Source organism: Gekko japonicus, unplaced genomic scaffold (genome assembly GCF_001447785.1).
Source record: "Gekko japonicus isolate JY-2015 unplaced genomic scaffold, Gekko_japonicus_V1.1 scaffold150, whole genome shotgun sequence".
In the NCBI taxonomy this organism is placed as follows: domain Eukaryota; kingdom Metazoa; phylum Chordata; class Lepidosauria; order Squamata; family Gekkonidae; genus Gekko; species Gekko japonicus.
In genome coordinates this window covers 684327-709789 of record NW_015160839.1, presented here as the reverse complement: position 1 = coordinate 709789, position 25463 = coordinate 684327, and the positions used below count along the sequence as shown (strand labels likewise).

Below are 25463 nucleotides of genomic sequence, written 5' to 3'. Positions count from 1 at the left end.
TAAAGTTTCTAGTTTCCCACAGAACTGACACCTGTGGAAAATAAATCGCCTCTATCCCACACATTTGCATCATGCCCTTCTTCTACGGAGTTGAGAGTGGAATACACGGTTCTTCCCTCCTCAATGTTACCCTCACAACCACCCTGCGAGGCAGGTCAGGCGGAGAGTGACCGTCTCAAGGTCACCCCCAGAGTCTCCCTGGCAGAGCCACAGCAAAGCTCCAGCGTGGACAGCCACTAGGGGTGGCCTTGGACAAGACCCTCCCTCCTCAGTGGAACTCAGCTACAGGGTCGCGGTCAGGACAGTGCGAATGGTGGCTATTTCGTAACCCTCTGGGAGAATTCTGGGAAGGGCGTGTCAATAAAGAAAGTCACAAAGGGCTCTTCGGGGAAGGGAGAGAGATAATTGGTTTTGCGGGGGGTGGGGTCAACCTTTTTCACACCAGTTTCCTGGTTTGAGGATTAATCTTTGCATTTATTTTTGGAAGTGATGTTTGGTGCTCCCGCGTCAGCTGAGGAATGCGTTTCCAGGGAATGGACATTGTTGACAGCTGGCGCCACGCGACGGGAGGGCATCGCCGCCCCCTTAGCCTGCAATCCCGTTAAGTGCGAGTACGGTTGGTTCCTTCCTGCCGCTTTGTTTCTTAAGGGACGACGATGACCAGACACACACAAAAACCCTCCCCTTTTCTCAGTGAACAACAGCCTAGACAAGTAAACTGATTTTATCGTTGCTTTTTTTTTTTTGCCACAGACACCTAGCTTGAGAAGGGCTCTGCTGCTTCGGAAGGGTGCTTCCGGCAACCTGCCCTTTGCTAGTTTAATGTCACGGGCTGCGCCTTTTGCATTTCACGGCCTTCGGGCCTCGTAGCTTACAAAGTGCTTATTGTTTATTCCTTTCCAAATCGCCTTAGTTCACACTCTCCACCAAAATCTCCGGAGGCCGCTTAAAACGTGAAGCAAAAAGGTTGTCAAGAAAACTGACAAAACCAGCGGCTTAAATGGAGAAGTGCTAAGTTCTAGTCCAGGGTTCCCCAACGTGGCACCCACCAGGACTTCAGGCAAGCTTTTCAGAAAGTGGGCAGAGCTGTAGCAAGGCAGGGCCCTGCAGTGGGACAGGCTCAAACGCGAGCTCTGCCACGAAGCTTGCTGGGTTACGTTTGCCAGTTGCGCTCGCTGTGCTGTTTCGCTCTCTCTCTCTCTCTCTCTCTCTCTCTCTCTCTCTCTCTCTCTCTCTCTCTCTCTCTGTCACAAGACTCCGGAGAGTCAAGTAAGATGAGACATTCCAGAGGAATAGCAGAAGAAAAGGGCAAATATGCCATAAAAACGGCTTCAGGCAAACCAGGCAAGCAGCAGAGGTTCTCAGGGTCAGGCAGCTGCTGAGGCCCTGACGCTTTAACTCAAGGGTCCCCAACCCTTTTGGACCCTGCGGGCACATTGGGAACTCTGACACCACATGGTGGGCACAGCAACACAGTGGCTGCCACATTTTTAAAAATCTGCACAGCCCATCGACTCTCCAATAGTCAATCAGAAGCTGTGCTGGGCAAGAGCCCCACCTGGCCCTACCCACTTCCTAAAAACACTTGGCGAGAGGAGGAGGAGGAGGAGATTGGATTTATACTCTGCCCTTCCCTACCCGAAGGAGTCTCAGAGTGTCTGACAATCTCCTTTCCCTTCCCCTCCCCACCACAGACATCCTGTGAGGTAGGTGGGACTGAGAGAGCTCTTTCGAGGACTGCTCTGGAGAGAACAGCTCTGAGAGAGGAGGAGGAGGAGAAGAGATTGGATTTATACTCTGCCCTTCCCTACCCGAAGGAGTCTCAGAGTGTCTGACAATCTCCTTTCCCTTCCCCTCCCCACCACAGACATCCTGTGAGGTGGGGGGGGCTGAGAGAGATCTCTTGAGAACTGCCCTCGAGAGAATAGCTCTGAGTGAACTTGTGACTGACCCAAGGTCACATCAGCAGCTGCAAGTGGAGGAGTGGGGAATCAAACCCGGTTCTCCCAGATTAGAGTCCGCGCTCCTAGCCACCACACCAAACTATCAGCAGGCACCATGTTGGGGACCCCTGCTTTAACTCATCTGCTAGGAATCAGTGCCACCATCTTGGATCTGGCGAGGCCTGGCCAGGTCAGAGGTTGCAAACGGCAGCCCTGCATGCCTGAGAGAAAGGGTCTCTGGAACGTTTTCTTCTTTCGGTGACAGGCTTGTGTTCCCAGATCCACAGTTATGGGTCCCTCTGAGAATACAAGGTCCAAATGTCCACCTAAAAGGCAAAAATATTCTGAGGGGGGACAGAGATTTGGAGCTTGGGTTTCAGCAGCTCTGTGCCTTGCCACCTTTGTGCCTCTGAGAATGCCAAAGTACCAACTGTCCAGTGCTGGACTGTTTTGGTTGTTCCCTGTGACAAAGCAACCCCCCCCCCTTTTCTTTGCCACAGCAAGCAGTTTGGGGGTGGGGGACGGATGCAAGGCCTTAAGTGGATTTGCTGCTTGCATCAGGCAAAGCAGAGATTTACTTGGACGCATTTTAAGCCTGGATTTCTGAAGAGAGGATAAAGGGAAGGATTGCCCATCTGGGCAAAGGTTGGATTCCACAGCTAAAAGAGTGGGTTTCCTCATGGGAACCAATATAGATCAGTCAGGGAAGGGCAGGATCAGACCTCTGCCCCCCCCCCCAATCGGGGGGGGGGGGAGAGGTTCAGAGGCAGAATAAGCCTCACTGTCCCACAATGCATGCAAGAGCTAGCAGCTGGTCTGCACCGGTCAGTTTTACACTGCTACTTTCCACGAGGGTTGCATTCACACACTGTCGGAGGTCACGTTATAGCGATCACAAGCAACCGAGTCGGCCTGCCCACACTGGAAAGCCCAGCTGCAAATCGTTGGTGCAGCAGGTCTGATAGCACAGTACTCTAGACAGCCTGTGGCTTTTGTTGTTTCTTGGGGGTCAAGTCACAGCTGATGGGTGGCAACCCTGTGGGGATTTCAAGGTGGCTGACCAAAGACCATAAGGGAAGAAGCCGTGTTGGATCAGGCCAGTGGACAATCCAGTCCAACACTCTGTGTCACACACTGGCCAAAACCCAGGGGCCATCAGGAGGTCCACCAGCAGGGCCAGAACTCCAGAAGCCCTCCCACTGTTGCCCCCCCCAGCACCAAGAATTCAGAGCATCACTGCCCCAGACAGGAGAACATAAGAGAAGCCATGTTGGATCAGGCCAACAGCCCATCCAGTCCGACACTCTGTGTCACACACTGGCCAAAACCCAGGGGCCATCAGGAGGTCCACCAGCAGGGCCAGAACTCCAGAAGCCCTCCCACTGTTGCCCCCCCCAGCACCAAGAATTCAGAGCATCACTGCCCCAGACAGGAGAACATAAGAGAAGCCATGTTGGATCAGGCCAACAGCCCATCCAGTCCGACACTCTGTGTCACACACTGGCCAAAACCCAGGGGCCATCAGGAGGTCCACCAGCGGGGCTAGAAATCCAGAAGCCCCCCCCCTGTTGCCCCCCCCCCAAGCATCAAGCATACAGAGCATCACTGCTCCTTCCTCTTGCCATTGCCTTCCTTTGCATAACAACCCCTGCCTTCCTTGGTTGCCTCCCATCCAAATACTGACCAGGGCCGAACTGGCTTATTTTCTTAGATCTGACAAGACTGGGCTGGTCTGGGCTATCCAGGTCAGGGAATGTGGATTTTAGCTACCTTTAAAAAAAAATATGCATGCACACGCGCACACACCCCTAATTAATTGTAGAGCAGGTCTTTAAAGAAGATAGTCGTAATGCAAGAATTTACAAAACCCCGGGGCAGCAGGCAGGCACCCCTCCCTTTCACACGCATGAAGGAATGCCTCGTTCAAGAGGGTGCCCACCGCACTTTACGCACTTCACTCTGCAAGTGCGGTTTCGACCGCAGAAGTAGCATTTTATTCATATGCAGGTTTCTGTAGATTTAAATCCATTCAGTGAGAAGTTGGCTGAACATTACACGATCCACTAGGAGTTAACAGTGCAACTGCCTTGGTTTTTGCTGGGGGGGGGGAGAGAAAGAGAAACTGGAGAAAGGAGTGTAAATGTTTGTAGAGATCAATCCAGGGAGCGTTAACCAGACCAAAAATACACAGAACACCCACTCTCACAATAGCTTAAACACATTTTGGCAATTTTTTTGAAGTAACACGAAATTCGGCCCTCCTTCCCCCCCCCCCCCGTAACCGTCCAGAAGTTACATCGTATCATTACCGTCTCCAGCCAATCAGAAAACTTCAGCACCTTTGAAACACAGTCATTCCTGATGCCCAACTCATTCCCCTTCTCTCTGTGACACACAGCACTGAAATGCGGAAGACAGGGAAAAATACCCCGCCTGGGAGCTTTCCCGGCAGTGCGACTTACCTGCCCCATGCCGGGACCTGCTCCATGGCCGTCCCCCGCTCGTCCGATTCAACCAAGCTTCAGCTGGTGAGCCAAATTGGTTACACAAAAAGAAAGCCCTCGAAGCGGCAAGCTGGTTCTATTAAAACAGAGCATTCCTAGCAGGTCAGCAGCATTCGCACCAACAGCCCCTGAGGTGATCTCCTTAAGCGGCTCTCGGCCAAGCAGAGGAATTCTCTGCTGACTTACAGGAGGCAGGGTGCAACGGCATGCACTTCCAGAGTTCCTCTCCCCTTGGAGAGAAGAAAAGTGCAGGGTCCCTCTACGGTCAGCTAGAGAACCAGAAGCTCTGCGAGGAAGAGTGATTTCTCCTCTTGGTGTGGAAGAGGCAGAAAGGATCAAGGGAGCCAATGAATGACTACGGGGACGGCTGATCCCAGGTTAATGCCAGCGCCAGAACATCCTAATGCAGTGCTGGACTGGCGACGCTTTGAACGCTCACCCTAACTTGCGATGGACTTGATAACCATCACTCCTTAGCCACAGAAGCCGCCCTCAGCACGCAGTGAGCACAGATCCATGACCATGATAAAGGGTGTGCAGTAGGGACGGAAATCAGGGGCCTCTGCCGGTTTTTTAAAGACAAATTACAGCAGCGCAGGTCCCCGATTTGGATCAGGACCACACCGGGAGGGCAGGTGGGGAGAGGCTCGCAGGGTGTCTGTTTTTGGGGAGGGGGAGGGAAAGGAGTTTGTAAGCCATTCTGAGACTCCGATTGAAGAGCGGGGTATAAATCCAATCTCTTCTTCTTCTTCTGGGGAAGAGCCTCTGCTTTGCCTTGCAGAAGGTCCCAGGTTCAATCCCCGGCATCTCTTGCTAAAAGGACAAGGTAGCAGAGGGGATGGGAAAGACCCCTGCCTGAGACCCTGGATAGCCGCTGCCAGTCTGAGTAGACAAGACTGACCTTCATGCACCAAAAAGGTCTGATTCAGCATAAGGCAGCTTCATGTCTGTTTAGGGAGGGGCTGCGGCTCAGGGGAAGCGCCTCTGCTTGGCATGCAGGAGGTCCCAGGTTCAATCCCCGGCATCTCCAATTAAAAGAATCAGGCAGTAGGTGAGGTGATGGGAAAGACCTCTGCCTGAGACCCCGGAGAGCCGCTGCCAGTCCGAGTTGACAAAGATTGACCTTGATGGGCCGCTGGGCGGAGACAGTAGGAGCACCACCCCCTATAGAGGAGCCAGCCTCATGTGGTCATGTGATCCCTTCAGTCCCTGCATAGTCTCGTTAATCACAATGCCCTCCTACTCCAGTGCCGGCGCTTTCAAAAGGGAGGGGAAAGAGCCAGGTACCTGTCCTGTTCCATTAAAGGTAAAGGTTTCCCTTGCTCAAAAGACAGTCGAATCCGACTCTAGGGGGTGGTGCTCATCTCCATTTCCAAGCCGAAGAACCAGCGCTGTCCGAAGATGTTTCTGTGGTCATGTGGCCACGCCGAGGCACACAGAATGCTGTTACCTTCCCACTGAAGCAATACCTATTTATTTACTTGCAATTTCTTGCTCTCGGATTGCTAGGTTGGCAGGAGCTGGGACCAGAGACGGGAGCTCACGCCATCACGCAGCACTAGGGTCTCGAACTGCCAAGCTACAGGCCTTCTGGTCTGCAGTTCAGCACCTTAACCTCTAAGCCACTGCTTCTTTAAAGGGATGTAAAAGCACCAGGAGCCGGGTTTCAGTGAGGCTTGCATGCACCCTGTCTGAATCAGGGCCCCGTGCGTACAGGGCCGGCTCACTCACTAGGCGATCGCCTAGAGTGGGACGGCCCTTAGGGGCACCAAACTGCACCCGGCCCCGTACTCTGGGAGTTTCTTGATTATTTGTGTTTTTCATTCTTCCTAAAATGCATTTATTTTTGAAAATTGGTGGGCGCACCGGGGGGGGGGCAGAAGGGATCCTTGCCTAGGGTGCAAAATAAGCTGGAGCTGGCCCTGCGTGCATGTGGAATTAGGCGTACAAAGGGCTCAGGAAAATCCACTCAAGGACCTCCCAGCGTTCTGATCGTTCTAAGGCAGAGATGCTCATCCGCTCAGCTCTGAATAGCCCACAAAAGCGTGGGGAGGGGGGACAATCCAGGGGAGCAGATTGCTCCGGATTTGTAGTCACACCATTCGGAAAGTCAACACCACCTGTTGTCGGAGTCTGCGCATCCTCAGCCCGTGCCCAAGTTCTGCCGCAGCTCCATCTGCTGAACACCCCCCCGCCCCTCCCAAAAATGCCAAGTCCAGATTGTGTTTGTGGTTGCTGCTTCAGCAAGCAGCAGTCCAAACAAGCGCCACCTTCGTAGCCAGCCACACAACAACTTTGCTCATGCTGATCTGGATACGGAAGAGTGCCACATTCCGGGGGCAAAGATTACAAAAATTCTCTGCGCGAAGAAAGCGGATGGGAAGAAAGCTGATTCCTTTGGAGAGTGGTGCTGGAGGAGAGTCTGACGGATACCGTGGACTGCCAGAGACAAATTGGCGGGATCAAATCAAGCCTGAACTCCGCCTAGAAGCGAAAATGACTACACTGAAGCGATCGTACTTTGGCCACTCCCATTGTGAGAAGACAAGACTCACTGGAAAAGACAATAATGCTGGGAAAAGTTCAAGGCAGCAGGAAAAGGGAAAGAACCCAACATGAGGTGGATGGACTCAGGGCCGGCTCACTCAGCAGGCAAACTAGGCTATCGCCTAGAGGGCACCAAACTAAGGCTATCGCCTTAGGGGCACCAAACTGCACCCGGCCCCGTACTCCGGGAGATTCTTGATTATTTGTGTTTTTCATTCTTTCTAAAATGCATTTATTTTTGAAAATTGTTGGGTGCACCGGGGGGGGTGGCACCAGAAGGGATCCTCGCCTAGGGTGCAAAATAAGCTGGGGCTGGCCCTGGATGGACTCCGTCAAGGAGGCCAAGTTCCTCCATCTACAAGTCCTGAGCAAGGCTGTTAAGGATAGGATGTTTTGGAGGACATTAATTCAGAGGGTCACCGTGAATTAGAAGCGACTTGACGGATGTTAACATGCACACTGATGCGGAATGTGGTTCCCAGATGGGAAAAGCAGCAGGTTCCCAGGTCTACTTCAGGTCAGGAGAAGATCCCTGCGGTCTGGATACAACTTAACCCCCCCCCCAATCTGGGAAATGCAAAACTCTGGAACACGACTCACGCTAAGCAGTAATACTTCTGACCCAGGCACGTTCCCAAAGAAAATGCCACATATAGTTTGGCAATCAGTTAGCCAGTACGAGGAAAGGCCTCGACAGGTGAACTTGGAGTAGTCTTGTCAGCCCCCAGGTCTGGGCGGGGGATCCCCCAATTTCAAGGGCTTCTCCCAGCCACGGATCAGCTGGCCAGCAAGGAAAACCACTCCCCTAAACCCAGAAGTGACGTCAACACTTTGGGGACATTGTGTGGCGACACTCTGGAATTCAGGCAAACTCTGTGGTTTGAATAGGGATCCCAAGTCCCCCCGGGGGGCGGGGAAACCCCCGCCCCAGAGGCCCGTTCCCTGGCGGCGCCGGATCAGGCCCTGGGGGGAACTCCTCCCCGACGTGCGCGTCACCAGGAAGTGACGCTGGCACACCGGGCATGCTGGGGGCGGGGCCACGGCCATACAAGAGAAAACTCTATGGTTTTCCCTTGTATGGTCGTGCCCCCGCCCCCAGCGTGCCCAGCGTCATAACGTCACTTCCTGGTGACGTGCATACGGCGCACGCTCCGGGAGCCACCCAGGAGTCCCCCGCGGAAGAGGTAAGTGACACTTGGCAACCCTAGGTTTGAAGGCAAAAAACCCCATAGAGTTTCGCCCAAATGCCAGAGCGTCCCCGCATGACATCCCCAATGCAATGACATCACTCCCAGGTGACATCTCGCATTGGGGATGTTGTGCAAATGCCCCCCCCCGCTCACTCCCAGAACACCCCCCAAATCCCCCAGCCAGAGCAACAAGGGGACGTGGCAATCCTACCTTGGGAGTGCTCCTGCCTACCAAATGGAGAGTAAGAGATACAGAGAACAGGCTTTCCTAGGATTAAATGGCGGTTTCGTATGTCAACAGTGGGAGGGCTTCTAATGTCCTGGCCCCACTGCTGGACCTCCTAATGACACCTGGTATTTCTGGCTACTGTGTGACAGAGTGTTGGACTGGATGGGCCTTTGGCCTGATCCAACATTGGCGTCTCTTATGTTCTTATGTTCTTATGTCTTTTTGAACTCTATCTCTCAGCTGGTATTTGTCACCAATCTCTTGCCGTGGCCCAAGCAGGAAGGACAATAATGTGGATCAACGCAACCCCTCTCTAATGTTTTCCCAAAGCTTTACAGCTCCTTTACATTCCAGGAGCTCGGCCAAAACAACATCAAGAATAACTACATGAAGATTTTGTATTGTTTTGTATCATACTCATATGATCATTTACTGGCTTTGCTTATGTTCACGAAATGCACTTCATATATAATGAATGAATGCTAGTTAATAAAGGAAATTTGCTATAAGCATAACAAATAGTATTTGTTATAAGCATAAGTTATAATACAACTAAGTGTGTTAAAGATATAGAAGAGTAATTTTCTTTGGTGAGCCCTATTTTTCCTATTGGAATTACACCAAAGCCTGTCTAGTTTTTGATACCAAATGAAGAGGCATTAAACGCATTTCCCCCCCACTCCCGTTTAAAAAATCTTATTTGTTTGTGTCATAGTTGTTCATTACTACACATGTTCATTCTTGTCCCCATTGGGAACAATGGGAGCGAACCCTCATCAGCTTCCTCCCATGTGCTAGGGTTGCCAGCCTCCAGGTGAGGCCTGGAGTTCTCCAGGAATTACAGCTGATCTCCAAGACTACAGAGATCAGTTCCTGTGGAGAAAATATGACAGTTTTGGGTTGGCACTCTTATTCTCTCCCCCTTCTTTCCCACACCTAGGTCTTCCAGAGCCCCGAATGCTGTTTTGGCAAACACTGTGCCCTGGAGCATCCTGGGAAATGTAGTCCCCAGGGTGTGCCTGACGTAACAGGCATGCCAAGGACATTACCCAGGGTGCACTGAGGTGCTGGAAAGCAGACGATGAGTGAGGGGCAGAGATTCTTTCAATCTGCCCATTCTCATGTCTGTTAGTAGGTCACCGCTACTGACCAGTGGACTTGTCGGGGAGGAGGAAGGAGGGGGCAGCAATCAGCAATGAACAAACGAATTCCATATATTCGTTCACCAGTATTGCCTTTGGTTTTCCTGGCCCCCATGAACCAAACAAGCCAGGCTCCTCCCCCCCGCCCCAGTTTGGTTTTGTGTTTATTTAGGGATGTTTGGACATCCCCAGGAGACGGCACTGACTAGGAAGAACCAACAACCTGACTAAGGGTGTAGCAGTGACATATGCTCAAAACAAAGAAAGCCTTCCGCAATCAGACTTACTAGATAAACGGGGTCTAGACCGGTTTAGGCTGGAGTAACTCCGCAAAGGACTGCACTGTGGAACGGATCGGCTACTGGGAGAACAGCTCTGCCAAAATGGACCAGAAGGGAGCCTTCAGAAGAAACATGCGGCAACTCGAGGAGCAGAGAGCGAGCCATTTCCTTCGTGGCTCTGCAGCATAACGGGCTGCTTCTTGCTCTGACTGAGGGCTGCTGGGAGCAGGGGGTGGGGCTTGTTGCCTGTGCCCGCCCCTTGGGTTCTTTACTGCCGGAGCTCCGCTCCTGTGCGCTTTTGCAGGAAATGATCCCTACTGACTAGGAAGAACCAACAGCCGGACTTGGGGTGTGGCAGTGACATATGCTCAAAACAAAGAAAGCCTTCCGCAATCAGACTTACTAGATAAACGGGGTTTAGACCAGTTTAGGCTGGAGTAACTCCACAAAGGACTGCACTGTGGAACGGATCGGCTACTGGGAGAACAGCTCTGCCAAAATGGACCAGAAGGGAGCCTTAAGAAGAAACATGCGACAACTCGAGGAGCAGAGAGCGAGCCATTTCCTTCATTCCCCAGTATCCCACAAGAAAAACTGCACCCCTCAGAGACAACTGTTTGGGTGGCAGAAGGAGAAAAGTCATATCCGGTTCCCCCACCCCGCAACACGGGGGCAAAAAGAATAATGATGAACTAAACAATTGACAATTGGTGACTTTTTAATGGTAACCCAGACTCTGCCATCCAAGGTAGATAAGGTAAAAGTGGCTCTGTTGGATTACACCATCTAGTCCTGCCTTCTGTTTCTGTTGGTGGTGGTGAAAAGTACTATCAAGGCACAGAGCCAGCCTGGTGTAGTGGTTAAGTGTGTGGACTCAAATGTGGGAGAACCGGGTTTGATTCCCCACTCCTCCACTTGCAGCTGCTGGATGACCTTGGGCAAGCCATAGTTCTGACAAGAGCTGTCCTTGAAAGAGCAGTTTCTGTCAAGAGCTCTCTCAGCCACACCTACCTCACAGGGTGTCTGCTGTGGGGAGGGGAAGGGAAAAGAGTTTGTGAGCCGCTCTGAGACACCTTGCTCTGAGACTCCTTCGGGTAGTGAAGGGCAGGGTATCAATCCAATCTCCTCCTCCTCTTATGGTGACCCCTTGGGGTTTTCAAGGCAAGAGACGTTCAGAGGTGGTTCGCCATTTCCTGCCTCTGCGTAACAGCCCTGGTATTCCTTGGAGATCTCCCATCCAAATACCTGCCAGGGCCGACCCTGCTAAGCTTCTTCGATCTGACGAGATCCGGCTAGCCTGGGCGATCCAGGGCAGGGCTGCTTCTGTTTAGAAAGGCCTAAAAACGAGGCAGAGAGCAAAGCCTCCTCGCCCTCTGGAAACTGGCATGCCCGCGGTATCTTGCCTCTGAACACGGATGTTCCATCTCCCCCCCCCCTTCCCCTGGCTTCTCCCACAGTCCGGTGGCAGCCCCAAGGATCACGCCACTTCCTCTCTCCTCCCCGGCTGTTTCAGCCAGCCGCCACCGACGGGTCTTGCGCAAAAGAATCAACATAAAACCTTTCCAGCTCTCCTCCGCCGCAATATTTTACGCCAGCAGTCTGACAGGATAAACCACTGGGGAGGGGGGGGGGTTATAATGAATTGCTTCTTTTCGGCTGCTTAAAACCTAGAGCCTATTGATTTCGTTGGATACCTTCCAAGTTCCTTGTATTTTTTGGAAAAGGTTAAACAGGACCGCGTTCGCTTCTAATAGCTTCTAGGTAGAGTCTGCGAGACACAGAAGGTTCATTCTCTCTGCCCAGGCAGGAAGCCAGAGGCCAGGAGCGATCTGATGCCAGTTTTCTACCCAAGTAACATCACCGGGGCCATAGAAAGATTGCGAGGGCCCTGGCCGTGTTCTCCGGGCGCTGTCGCTGGTTCTGTTTGGGGGAGCTGCAACTGGCCAAAACCGGTTGAGCGACAGTCCAAATCCGAGGCCATTAAAAACACATCCAGTGAAAGGTATGATCGGATAGCAAGATTTATTTATTTCCTCCCCCCCCCCGCTCTCCCCAATGGAGACCCAAAGCAGCTCACATTGCACAGAGAGCCAGTTTGGTGTAGTGGATAAGAGCACGGACTCTAATCTGAGAGAACCGGGTTTGATTCCCCACTCCCCCACAAGCAGCTGCTGGTGTGGCCATGGGTCAGTCACAAGTTCTTTCAGAGCTGTTCTCTCAAGGGCAGTTCTCTCAGAGCTCTCTCAGCTCCATCTCCCTCTCATGGTGTCTGTTGTGGGGAGGGGAAGGGAAAGGAGTTTGTAAGCCGCTCTGAGACTCCTTTGGGTAGTGAAGGGCGGGGTATAAATCCAATCTCTTCTTCTCTTCTTCTCTTAGAGCTCTCTCAGCCCCACCCACCTCACAGGGTGTCTGTTGTGGGGAGTGGAAGGGAAGGGAGATTGCAAGCCGCTCTGAGACTCCTTTGGATAGTGGAAAGCGGGATATAAAACCAACTCTTCTTCTTCTTCTTCACTTCTCTGCTTGGTCCCATTCGCTGCCCACACTGGCATTTTTAGCAAAGAAGCTGCGTGGGTTTCCCACACTGTCCCTTGCCTTTGCTGCTTTTGAATCCTGGTCTCGTCCCACTTTCCAGATCCTGTTTCTCTTATCCTCCTCCACAGTGGCACAACTGGCACGCCACTCCTCTGTCGGGGCCTCATGCAGATTCCTTCCCCCAGCATGTTTTTATGCTTCTCACCTAACGCTTTCTCGTGAACGCTGTCCTGTGACGTCATGCCTCTATTCCCCAAGACCACCTCTTCTCACACGCCCACCAGCGGATGTGCCTGCTTGCCTCGTTAAGTCCCACGACTCTCGGCTCAGAGCCAGGGACATCGGGAGCATGCACACAAATGTGGGCCCGCGCATTTGCCATTCCACTCGCCTCCTGCACTCTTCCGTCTGGACATTATCTCAGGCCTGAGCCGGCTGCCTCTGACGCAAACTGACAGATATCTATCAGCCAGGTCCTCACCGCGTGCATCCCACATCTCTCCGTGCCCTGCTTTCTCCACAACGCCAGCCGAGACAGATTTCTTGCAATCAATAAAAACATTTCCCCCCCCCCCAGCCTTAGAACACTAACACTGCGCTGTTCCCTGCCATCAGTCCCTAACATGACCCTAAGCCAAGTGTGACATGGTTACGTAACATAGCAGACGGACAGCAAGGCTTAGGCTAAGGCAGATATTTCCCCCCTTTTTTTAGAATCCAAGGTTATCTCGATTGGGAGGGAAAACAGCTGTCAGCCTCATGACCAAGGAGCCTGCTGGCACGCAACTTGAACAGTCCACAGAGCATCAGAAACCGCCATCCTCCCTGACCTGGATAGCCCAGGCAAACCAGATCTCGTCAGATCTCGGAAGCTAAGCAGGGTTGACTCTGGCAAGTCCTTGGATGGGAGACCTCCTCGGAATACCAGCAGACAGGAGGAAGAAGAGAAGAAGACGAGATTGGATTTATACCCGACCCTTCACTACCCGAAGGAGTCTCAGAGCGGCTTACAATCTCCTTTCCCTTCCCCTCCCCACAGCAGACACCCTGTGAAGTAGGTGGGAAGCTCTCAGAAAACTGCCCCGGAGAGAACAGCTCTGGAAGAACTTGCGACTGACCCAAAGTCACACCAGCAGCTGTATGTGGAGGAGTGGGGAATCAAACCTGGTTCTCCCAGATTAAAGTCCGCACACTTGACCACAACACCAAACTGGCAGGCTTTATTCAGCCACCTCTCTGAATATCCTCCAGGCCCCCAGTAGGGGTTAAGTCACCACAGGTCACCATGACTTCCAGGTGCACACTTCACAAGCACACACACACATGAAAAATACAAAAAAGAAAAGAAAAAACCCACCATGCTCACTGCTTCCTTGTTTACTGCACTACCACCAGTGTGCTCTAGTAGTCAGGGTGTTGGATGAGGACTGAGAGACCCAGATTCCAATCCTAACCAGGGCTATTTTTGGGCAGGAACGCACAGGAACGGCGTTCTGGCTGGCTCCCGAGTTGGCCACGCCCAGCAGGAACTCATTAGCATAATAGGCCACACCCAACAGCAGAAACTCATTAGGATTGGCCACATTAGGGGTGTGTGGCCTAACATGCAAAGGAGTTCCTGCTACAAAAAAGGCCCTGGGTTTTGACAACAAACAAGGTAAACAGAATAAGAAGCAAAAGGTGGGTGTGGCTGGATAACCACACTTCTGGTAACATGGGGGTGTGGCCCATGGTGCTAATGAGCTGTGCTGTCAGGGGTGTGGCCCAATATGCTAATGAGTTCCTGCTGTTGGGTGTGGCCTGTTACGCTAATGAGTTCCTGCTGGGCTTTTTCTACAAAAAGAGCCCTGATCCAGTGTGCTCTAGTAGTCAGGGTGTTGGATGAGGACTGAGAGACCCAGATTCCAATCCTAACCCTGCCGGGGCAGCTTGCTTGGTGACCTGAGGCTGACCGCTCTCACTCAATCTAACCTATCTGACAGGATGGTGGTTGTGAGGGAGAAACGGAGGTGTTGCATGCTACCCTGAGAATGAGCAGGGTTAAAATGTACTAAATAAACAGCCCCCTGGCACAGCAGAGTTTGCCAGTTTCACAAGCCAGTTCAAGGGTCCTCAACACCGTGCCCGCCCATGGGCACCATGGCGCCTACCACTTTTTCTGTCGCCCGGCAAGTGTTTTTAGGACGTGGGTGGGGCCAGCAAGGCTTCTAATCGACTCCTGGACTTTTTATTTGTGTAGATTTTTTAAAAAATGTTGCTTTTCAAGTTCAGCTGCGGCAATCATTGTGTGGTGGGCTCCGCTTCCTGCAGCCGCCCTTTCATAGCTGTGCCCGCCATGCCAGAGTTCCAAATGGGCCCGCAGGCTCAAAGAAGTTGGGAAAGAAACACCCTCCCCCCATTTGTTAAGCTACCCCAATCAAGGCATCACATCCAACAGGAGCTGAACTGAAGACTTCCTAAACCAGGAAGTCTCCAAGGGGGAAGGGGGAGGGGAAGAGGGAGGGAGGGCGAAAGCCAAAGAGGACTGATGTCATGAACAAACCACCGTTGGCACCTTGAGCACATCCTCGGCATTGCTTCACACATAATGAGTCTCTAAGCTGGAGACAACGAACTCTGGAAGCAACGTAGCATGTGACCGAAAGCATTTTTCTCCCTCTTACTCAGACGATCAGTAGGAGAAAAGAAACTCATGTGCAGCAATGCTCTTTCCTCAGGGACCCCAAATGCCACCCCGGGCCTTTCCAGGCACAATGCAGGGAAGCTCAGTCAGACCCTAGCCATGTCCCCGCACGGAGGGTCTCGCTGCGAAGGGAGGCTTGCTGCAGAAGGCCCACACCAAATCCCAGGGGGATTCCTGCCGCCAAGACACAGCCCCGCTTCAAGGGCGATGACCTCACTTCCTCGACCTGGCTGGGCACAGCTCCTTTGCCCCAACCTGCATTCCATTCGGAAATGATTCACACCAGTTCAGGGAAAGCAACTTAAAAAGACACAGAGCATGGGAGGTCACGCTCCCTTTGTTGACTCCTGTTCAGACCGGCAGGAACGGCCTCCCAGTTCACAAGGAAATCTTCTCTGATAAAGACGACAAGACTTTAGAACAACAGCAAAAAAGGATATTATTATTATACCGCTCAGTCTTTCCCATAATATTAGTTATCATCCGCAAATTTAGCCACTTCACTGCTTACTCCCAACTCCAAATCATCAATGAACAAGTTAAAAAGCAGTGGACCAAGTACTGATCCCTGCGGTACCCCACTGCTTACCCCCCTCCACTGAGAGAACTGCCCATTTATACTCACTCTCTGTTTTCTATTAATTAGCCAGTTTTTGATCCATAAAAGGACTTGTCCTTTTATCCCATGATTTTTGAGCTTACTTAGGAGCCTTTGATGAGGAACTTTATCAAAAGCTTTCTGGAAGTCAAGGTAAACAATATCTATTGGATCCCCCTTGTCCACATGTTTGTTTACCCCCTCAAAGAACACTAACAGGTTAGTGAGACAAGATCTTCCCTTACAGAACCCATGCTGAGTCTGCCTCAATACGTTTTGTTCATCTATGAGCCTACTAATTCTTTCCTTAATAATGGTTTCCACCAATTTACCCGGTATCGACGTCAGACCAACTGTCCTGTAATTTCCCGGATCTCCTCTGGAACCCTTTTTAAAGATGGGAGTGACATTAGCTACCTTCCAGTCCTCAGGAATGGAGGCTGATTTTAAGGAAAGATTACATATTTTTGTCAGGAGATCCACAAGTTCACATTTGAGTTCTTTCAGAACTCTCGGATGTATGCCATCTGGGCCTGGTGATTTATCAGTTTTTAAGTTGTTTATCAGTTTTAGGACCTCCTCTCTCGTCACCTCAATCTGACTCAGGTCTTTCAACACCCCTCCCGAACTCAGCGGTCCTGGAGTGGGCAAGCACTTCTCATCTTCCACAGTGAAGACGGAGGCAAAAAATGCATTTAGCTTCTCAGCCATTTCCCTATCATCCTTCAGTACTCCTTTTACCCCTTGGTCATCCAAGGGCCCCACTGCCTCCCTGGCTGGTTTCCTGCTCCTAATGTATTTGAAGAAAGTTTTATTGTTGGTTTTTACATTTTTTGCTATATGCTCCTCATATTCTCTTTTTGCCTGCCTGACCACAGACTTGCATTTTATTTGCCATAGCCTGTGTTCCGTTTTAGCAGCCTCACTGTGACTAGCTTTCCACTGCTTAAAGGAATCGTTTTTACCTTTTACAGCTTCCATTACTTTGTTCGTTAACCATGCAGGCTTTTCCTATACCTGTTTGTGCCTTTCCTAACCTGCGGAATATATATTTTTTGAGCTTCTAGGATCGTAGTTTTAAACAGTTTCCAAGCTTCCCCAATGGTTTTGACCCTTTCTACTTTTCCTTTCAGTTTCCGCCCCATGTCCCCTCATATCAGAAAAATTGCCCCTTTTAAAGTTAAAAGTGGTTGTGTGAGTCTTTTTGGCCAATTCCCTATTTATACAAATGTTGAACTCAACAACATTATGATCACTGTTCCCAAGCGGTGCAATCACTTTTACATCTCTCATCTTACCCCCATCCCACTCTTCATGGTGTTCTTAGGAAGGCTCCCTTCGTGCTCCAAAAACCATGTTTGGAATAGTTTCTTTACAATTTAAAAAATATTATGTGAATGGGTACGCATGTACTTGATGTGTTCTGTGGCTGCCTACCAACAATGCCCTGCTGTTCATTTTCAAAAATTTCCCAATGAAATTGACCGGACCAGAAACTTTGGCCATGTGGTCCAGTTAATTTCACTGCTGCATTTACTTATGGGCCTAAGAGAAGCATGCTACAGAAACATAATGGGTATTGCAGTGAGGGTCTGGCATTGCATTCTGTATAGTTACAGAGTGCTGACTAGTGGCACAACAGTAGTTAAGGGGGGAGGTAGTTCCCGTTGCTGTGTAGAATTAATGAGCTGTACATAACCTAGGAAACCAGGTGAATGTTACCATGAGAACATAAGAGAAGCCAGTGTTGGATCAGGCCAATGGCCCATCCAGTCTAACACTTTGTCACACAGTGGCCAGAAATACCAGGTGCCATCAGGAGGTCCACCGGTGGGGCCAGGACACTAGAAGCCCTCCCACTGTTGCTCCCCCCAAACACCGAGAATAAAGAGCATCTCTTGCCCCAGACTGAGAGTTCCTATCTGTACCTTGTGGCTCATAGCCACCAATGGACCTCTGCTCCATATGTTTATCCAGTACCCTCTTGAAGCCATCCATGCTTGTAGCCGCCGCCACCTCCTGTGGCAGTGAATCCCATGTGTTAATCACTCGACTGCTCATCAATTTCATGGAGTGCCCACGAGTTCTTGTATTATGAGAAAGGAAGAAAAGGACTTCTTTCCCTATCCCATGCATAATCTTGGATAGACGGAGCGAGCGTAATGGCAAGGTCAATCAATCGGATTTATTTGGTCAATGACCAGTGCAAATTGCAAAATCACAAGTTACAGACAAAAGAAGAACGCTCAAATGAAAAAGAGTCAACTATAAGAACCAATATATAGATACAAAATCAAATTATAAAATTAGCTAAACTTTAAATTCAGTACACAAGATTCCCTGGTGAATTTTACAGGCCGTAGCAGAAAATCCCACACAAGAGACTGTATTCTGAGGGTTGTCACCCATAACGAGCATCCTTAAACTATCATAGTCGGAATGGCCAGGAAACCTTCTAAGCAGTGGGAAAATAATTTTTAGGTGAATTTCCTGATAAAAACAACAATAAAGCAGAACACGTTCGATTGTTTCCACCTCACCAGCACCACAAGAGCAAAGTCTCTCCCGCACGGGGATCTTTTTATATCTCCCCTCTAACACCACAGAGGGAAGAATGAACCATCTTGCCAGAGAGAACGGCCTCCGTTGTCCGGAATCTCCAACAAGGAGAGACGGGAGGCCAGAGCAACAAAATGCCTAAGAATTTCTGAAGTCATAAAATTTGGGACACTAGTAATAGCTCCCTGTCCCTCAATGTCTAACAGTCTTTGTTTTACCATTGCTTTAGCTCAATCGTGGCCCATTTCTGGGACAGTTTCTATAGAAAATCCTAGATTCAGCAGTTTATAATGTACTGCCTTTACCCAAGAAGATTGAAAATTATCTCTGAGGACTGAAGAAGTCAGACCCTGTGGGATATAATCTGAGCCAGAAATTAAGAGAGGCAAGGCTTACCCTAGCTTCCACTTTGACAAGGCCAGATTCTAGACGCAAGCTTGCGCTGGAGACACAGCTAGGTAGTTGGAATAGCGCTCTTAAAATTTTCGATTGGTGTAGTAGTTAAGAGCGTGGACTCTAATCTGGGAGAACCGGGTTTGATTCCCCACTCCTCCACATGCAGCTGCTGGTGTGACCTGGGGTCAGTCACAAGTTCTTTCAGAGCTGTTCTCTCAGGAGCAGTTCTCGAAAAGAGCTCTCTCAGCCCCACCTACCTCACAGGGTGTCTGTTGTGCGGAGGGGAAGGAGATTGTAAGCTTCTCTGAGACTCCTTCAGGTAGTGAAGGGCAGGGTATAAATCCAATCTCCTCCTCTTCTTCTTCTTCTTGCTCTAATGGAGCGAAGCAAGCAGAAGGTGGACCAAGTGTTGTTCCATACAAAAGTCAGGACAGTGTTTTTGCCTGTAATAATTTAAGGGCAGCCGGTAAACAGTGGCCTCCTTCAGTGTGTGGGAATTTTACTATGCCCTGGGCAGACTATTGACCAAGAACAGCTACATGTTCATAATGGGCACTCCTGGTCCCAGAGGAATGGATCACCCCCCCCAAATACTTAACACATTGTACTTGCTCTAACCTGTGCCTACGGATACTCCATGTTCTTATCTTCCGACTCTTACCAAAAGATATAATTTTGGTTTTCTAATAATTAATTTCTAGTTGGTTCTCTTCACAATAACGGCTAAATGCCTTAAGTGCTCTTCTTAGACCCACTGGGGTTTTGGAAGAAGGGTACACTGGCCCATCAATCTCAAATTTTGATATATTTATTTCCTTCGCTATGTTTCCCCCCGGAATTAAACCCAAACAAATGGTGACCATATAAATGAAGCTTGTTATTCTGTTTTGGTCCTTGCATCTGTTAAACGCCTTTATTATACTGTATGATCCTTTGCTGCTCACCCTCTACCTATATGTATGGACTGGTAACTTCCATTTCAATGTGTCTGATGAAGTGTGCGTGCACACGGAAGCTTACACCCAGCATTAAACTCTGTGGGTCGTAAAGGTGCCACTGGACTCGGACTTTGTTCTGCTGCTCCAGACCAACAGGGCCACTCACTTGAATCTATCAACACAGCAGGGGGATTGTTTTGACTTGTACGAGTCTGCAAAACTACTTTGTGCATTATTTAGATTATTGAATTAACATTCAAAAAAACAGTGTGGGAATATTTTAAACTTCCAGGACATTCAGTGGCTGACCTAAAAGTAGCACTTCTCTTACAAAGGAATTTCAAAGGGAGATGAGAAAGAGAGACTGCTGAATTGCAATAGAAAATGAAGCTCAAGACAATGCATCCTCCCGGACTGAACTGAGACCTAGGTTTCCTGTCTCATTACCAATGCTGATTTATCCACGCCTATTACCCCTCTGCATAGCTCACCAGAATCCGATCACACCTGCTATTGTCATTTGCCTGCTAACGTCATTCGGCATTTGAAATCACTCCACTTTCCAATAAACAGGACAGATGGACTCCCATTCTAGCTGTATTTGAAGAAGTGAGCAGTGACTCACGAAAGCTCGTACCACACATTTTGTTAGTCTTTAAGGTCCTCCTGGACTCTTGCTCTTCTCTACTTGTGCATTATCTAGGAGCTACAAACGTTCTACAGTACCACCAAACTTGCTGCGTGGTTTTGTTATATATCCACATTATGTGTTAAATGCCATCAAGTTGCTTCTGACTTATGGCGACCCTATGAATTAACGACCTCCAAAATGCCCTGTCATCAACAGCCTTGCTCAGATCTTGCTAACTGAGGGCCGAGGCTTCCTTGAGTCCATCCATCTCATCTTGATTCTTCCTCGTTCCCTGCTGCCTCTCAATTTTTCCTAGCATTATCGTCTTCTCCACTGACCCTTGTCTTCTCATAATGTGACCAGAGTACAATAGCCTCAGTTTAGTCATTTTAGCTTCTAGGGAGAGTCCAGGCTTGATTTGATCTAGAACCCCAGTTATTTGTCCTTTTAGCAGTTCGTGGTACCTGTAAAACTCCCCCCCCCCCGGCACCGTTTCAAATGATCAATATTATATACAATTTTATATAGATTTATATAGATCTAGAGCTGTATAGGGGGCCACGGTGGCTCAGAGGTTAAGGTGCTGAGCTGAAGACCGGAAGGTCGGTAGTTCAGCAGTTCGAGACCCGAGTGCTGCATGACGGAGTGAGCTCCCGTCTCTGGTCCCAGCTCCTGCTAACCTAGCAGTTCGAAAACAAGAAATTGCAAGTAGATAAACAGGTACCGCTTTGGTGGGAAGGAAGGTAACAGCATTCTGTGCATCTCGGCATTTAGTCCTGCTGGCCACATGACCACGGAGAAGTCTTCAGACAGCGCTGGCTCTTCGGCTTGGAAATGGAGATGAGCACCGCCCCCTAGAGTCGGATTCCCTAGCTTTTGAGCAAGGGAAACCTTTAACTTTTTAGAGCTGTATAGATACAGACTAAAAGATCTATACATAGATTGGGTGGCCAATAGGAAGCACCTGGTAAAAATCCCCTAGAGTCGGATTCCCTTGCTTTTGAGCAAGGGAAACCTTTACCTTTTTAGAGCTGTATACATACAGACTAAAAGTAGATACTTTTAAATATAGATCTATACATAGATTGGGTGGCCAATAGGAAGCACCTGGTAAAAATGCATGCATTTTAATGAACTCAGGCCCATTTAAGACAAAATATTGGATTGGCTCCAGCCACCATTTTTCATTCAGCCTTTCCCCCACGGCCTCTCCTAACCTCAGCCACCATCCCAGGTAGGTTTGATTCATGCAGGTCCCATGATTCTGAATGGACGAAGGGCACGGGGCAGGGGGCTTTCTTCCATTTCCGCCCGGAGAAAGGTGGGCTGAATCCAAACCCCATTTAATACACAATAACCCCTGAGGATTATAACCCCTCAGGATTTTAACTCTTGCCAGCTGCAAGAGGAGGTTCCTTTGAATCGTAAGCAAACCAGCCACGAGAGCTAGGGAGGAGGTTCACATCGTCTCAGCGCACAACCCATAAAAGACAAAAATATCACTGCGGCTTGAGCAGGAAGGGGGACAAAGACCTACGCGGGGAGCACAAGGAGCGATGTTGCCTATCTAAGCAGCAACGGGGAACTCCATTCAAGCTTTCAACCCAACACCACAGAGGAAGCCGTTCTTCAATTCGGCCGCTGGAGAAGGCACAAAAGCCCCAGACGAGGTGCTCTGAAACACACAGTCTGTTTGCAAAGCTGAACAATACCCCCCCCCTTTCCTTGCATAACATTCCCTGAACTTCAAGGTCATGTGATGCTTTCCTTTCCTCATTTCCCAGCATCTGTCATAGCAAACACTTTCCATTCAGAAGAAACCACTGGGGGGGGGACACATAATTAACATGCCCAAATGTAGCAAAACAGAAAAACTGTCATAACCGGCGAAGACAGTGCAACGCAAACAATGCCAGGCCTGTTAAGAGGCAAGGATCGGAGGCCTCCCAAACTCCTTCACCCCATCCGCAAATCAGAGATTCCAGGCCTCTGCGGCAAGGGGCCGGCTGCAGAATGCCCCAGGAGACGAGGGAGTCTGCAAAGGATCTAAGGAAGAGACAGAGCCAAAAAGAGAGAGAGAGAAGGCAGCTTGGAATTTCCAAATGCCAGCTGCCACGTGCAGAATGCAAACTCAGAAAGTTCGTCCAACTCACCAGCCACGGTGCTTCTTAAACTCCCACCTGGGAACCATTAACATAAAAAAATCTGAAAGCGTCTGGATTAAAACACTGGCTGGTCTGCCGTCTCTCTCCTGTTTGGCTCGGGGAGAATCAGAACACCAAAGTAGCAAAAATTAATAATAATAATCTCGAGCGGGAGGGGGGAACACTTATTTTAGTTCTGTAACTCAGCAGCTGGTACTGCCAACAAAGCCAGGATTGTATACGGAGAAATGTAAAGAAACCCACAGGTTCCAGACCTGCCACTCATCACCACCCTGCCCAAACGGAACGGGATGATGCAATTTGATAAAAGGGTTGGAACACTTTCGCTATGAGGAAAGGTTAAGGCGCTTAGGGCTCTTTAGCTTGGAGAAAAGACGACTGAGGGGTGACATGACTGAGGTTTATAAGATTATGCATGGGAAAGAGCAGGTAGAGAAAGAGGTACTTTTCTCCCTTTCTCACAATACAAGAACTCGTGGGCACTCCATGAAATTGCTGAGCGGTCGGGTTAGAACGGATAAGAGGAAGTACTTCTTCACCCAAAGAGTGATTAACACTTGGAATTCACTGCCACAGGAAGTGGTGGCGGCTACAAGCATGGACTGCTTCAAAAGGGAATTAGATAAGCATATGGAGCAGAGGTCCATCAGTGGCTATTAGCCACAAGGTATAGCTAGGGGCTCTGGGGCAAGTGATGCTCTGTCTTCTTGGTGCTTGGGGGGGGGGTCAACAGTGGGAGGGCTTCTAATGTCCTGGCCCCACTGGTGGACCTCCTGATGGCACTGGTATTTCTGGCCACTGTGTGACACAGAGTGTTGGACGGGATGGGCCTTTGGCCTGATCCAACATTGGCATCTCTTATGTTCTCATGTTCTTATGAGGGATTGGAAAGGTATGCGTTTCAACAGCACCATGTTGCTTCTGGATCTCTGGGCTTCTGTCAAAGGGCGAAGACCCACATCTGCAAGTCCATTTCTCTGGCTCCCTAGGAAAACCCATTTGCCACAAGCTAAGCCCCAACCTGGGTGGCCCAGGCTAGCCCAATCTCATCAGATCTTGGAAGCTAAGCAGGCTCAGCCCTGGTTAGTACTTGGATGGGAGACCGCCAAGGAAGTCCAGGGTTGCAACACAGATAAAGGCAATGGCCAACCATCTCTGAATGTCTCTCGCCTTGAAAATCCTATAGGGTCACCATATATCAGCTGGGACTTGATTGGCATTTTCTACACACACAAGCCATCTGACCGCGGGGGGCCCCACACCATCAGCATTTGCCAATCTCCTCAAATGAGTTAACTGCAAGGGAAATCAAAGACATCCACTCATCTCCAGCAAAATCAATACGCTCATCTCATTCCCGCAGCTCGTTCACCCACACGTTTCTGACCTCTGCAGTTGCCATCCAAATCCTCTAATCTATTGCATGACCTTGAGCGAGTCATTATTTCTCAGCCACAGGCAAAAGCAATTTAAAGTCCTTGTCGGAATTCTGTATCGAGGGGCTCAAAGCCGAAGAGAAGAGGTATACCCCCTGGCCACTTTTTTTTTTAAATCAGTACAGCATATTGGCTTATTTTCACTTGGGCCTTCGATTCCCCCATCAGCAACACAGGAATTTTTTTTAAAGAGAAAACCGTCCTGCCTCACAGGAAAGTTGTAGAGAAGGAGAAGCCAAACCAAAAAAAAATCATAATAATTCTGCTACCAGCACCTCTACCTAAGGGAGGTCTCTCTCCCTCCTGATGTACAAGCGAAACAAACAAATGTTACCAACCGTGTGCCAGTTCAGCAGAGGTTCCCAGAACAATCCAGCACAGGCAGCCCAAAGGAAGAGCAGTTCTGCAGCAATCGAAAGGAGGCCAAGAGAAAATATCGCTAGGCGGGACCCAGAACTCAAGGGAGGCCAGACGGAGGCTGCCTACCAGGCCGGATTATCCCGAGCTATGCGCCCCAGGAATGCGCAACATCCTCTCTTCTGGCAGCTGGCCTGAAAGGCCCAGGACTGCCGGTTTTTAATCCAGAGCCTGTAAAGCTGCGATCACACACACACACAATGATCCACTCTCAATGCACTTTCCAGCTGGGTTTTGCTGTGTGAACCGACAAAATCAAATTCGAAAGCGCACTGAAAAGAGGTGGGTCGAAAGTGTGGATTATTCAGCGTGTGCGATCGCAGCCTATGTGTGCTTTTAGAAAGTCGCAATCAGCGAGCAAGGAAAAGTTTTGCTCCGGCCCATGAAACGCTTCAGGGGCACACCGAACCTCTGCTCAAGGCAAAGCAGCTGGCCGGGCTGGGCTTCCTTGACTGGTTGGCAGACTCCACTAGAGACGTGGCCACTGCAACCTCTGAGTGGCACCAGGGTCCGAGCTGCTGAGCCTCAGCTGCCCCCCCCCCAGGACAGTTCGCAAGAGGCGCAAGGACCACTGGGGGGAGGGGCTTGGGCACCGCAATGCGGCCCTATCAGGCCCCCCCCCCCAGAGCTCAGGACTGACCCCTCTCTGGTCCAGCCCCTGCCCCGTGGCCCCCAAAGGGTTCCAGACGACTACATTAATCCCAGCTCCAGGAGTTTGGGGAACGACCACGTACCCTCCTCAGAGCCAAAGCCGAGGAAGACTCGGCACCGCCCCCGATCCCTCCCGGGGTCCCCCACCCAAAGCCTGCACGCCCCCAATCCTGAGCCCCCGGGGGACAACGGTGAGGTCGGAACTCCCCCCTTCCTCCCCCTGGAGCACCTCCCCCCCCGACTCGCGAATTGCAGTCACGCGTCTGCCCCCGTTCCCACGTTCGCCCCGCGCAGGGGTGATGTAACCCGCATACCTGCCCGGCGGCCCCGCGCGATGCCCCCTCCGCGGAGCCGTCATTCCCGGCAGCTCGGCGATCGCCCGGCACAAGCCCCGCCCACTCGCCAGCCTATGAGCGGCCGGGGAGGCCCCCCCTCCCCGAGCGCACTATCCCGTCGGCGCGCTCCGATTGGCTACGCCGGGGCCACCCAGCCTCGGGGCTGGAGGGAGGCGGAGACTGGGGAGCCGAGGCCACGCCTCTTAAAGGGGCTCTCGGAATGGGGCTTGTCTCGGAATGGGGCGCTCTCGCTCTCCCCAAGAGCATGCTGCGCTGCTGCAACGCC

The 25463-nt window shown here is 50.6% G+C and overlaps 1 protein-coding gene across 3 annotated transcripts in view; it reads right to left on the bottom strand.

Annotated features, from left to right (window-relative positions):
• Window positions 1–25201, bottom strand: part of GRAMD2 (GRAM domain containing 2) — an 80214-nt gene extending 55013 nt beyond the window's left edge. The window contains exon 1 of one of the 3 annotated variants that reach the window (XM_015418969.1): window positions 25157–25201. In XM_015418969.1, the coding sequence (XP_015274455.1) occupies window positions 25157–25200 (44 nt within the window). In that variant the 5' untranslated portion in view covers window position 25201. Of the gene's footprint in view, window positions 1–4405; window positions 4439–24112; window positions 24159–25156 lie in introns of those variants that run through there. The other 2 variants (XM_015418982.1, XM_015418975.1) reach the window with 2 other exon arrangements.
• Window positions 25202–25463: the final 262 nt, after the last annotated feature.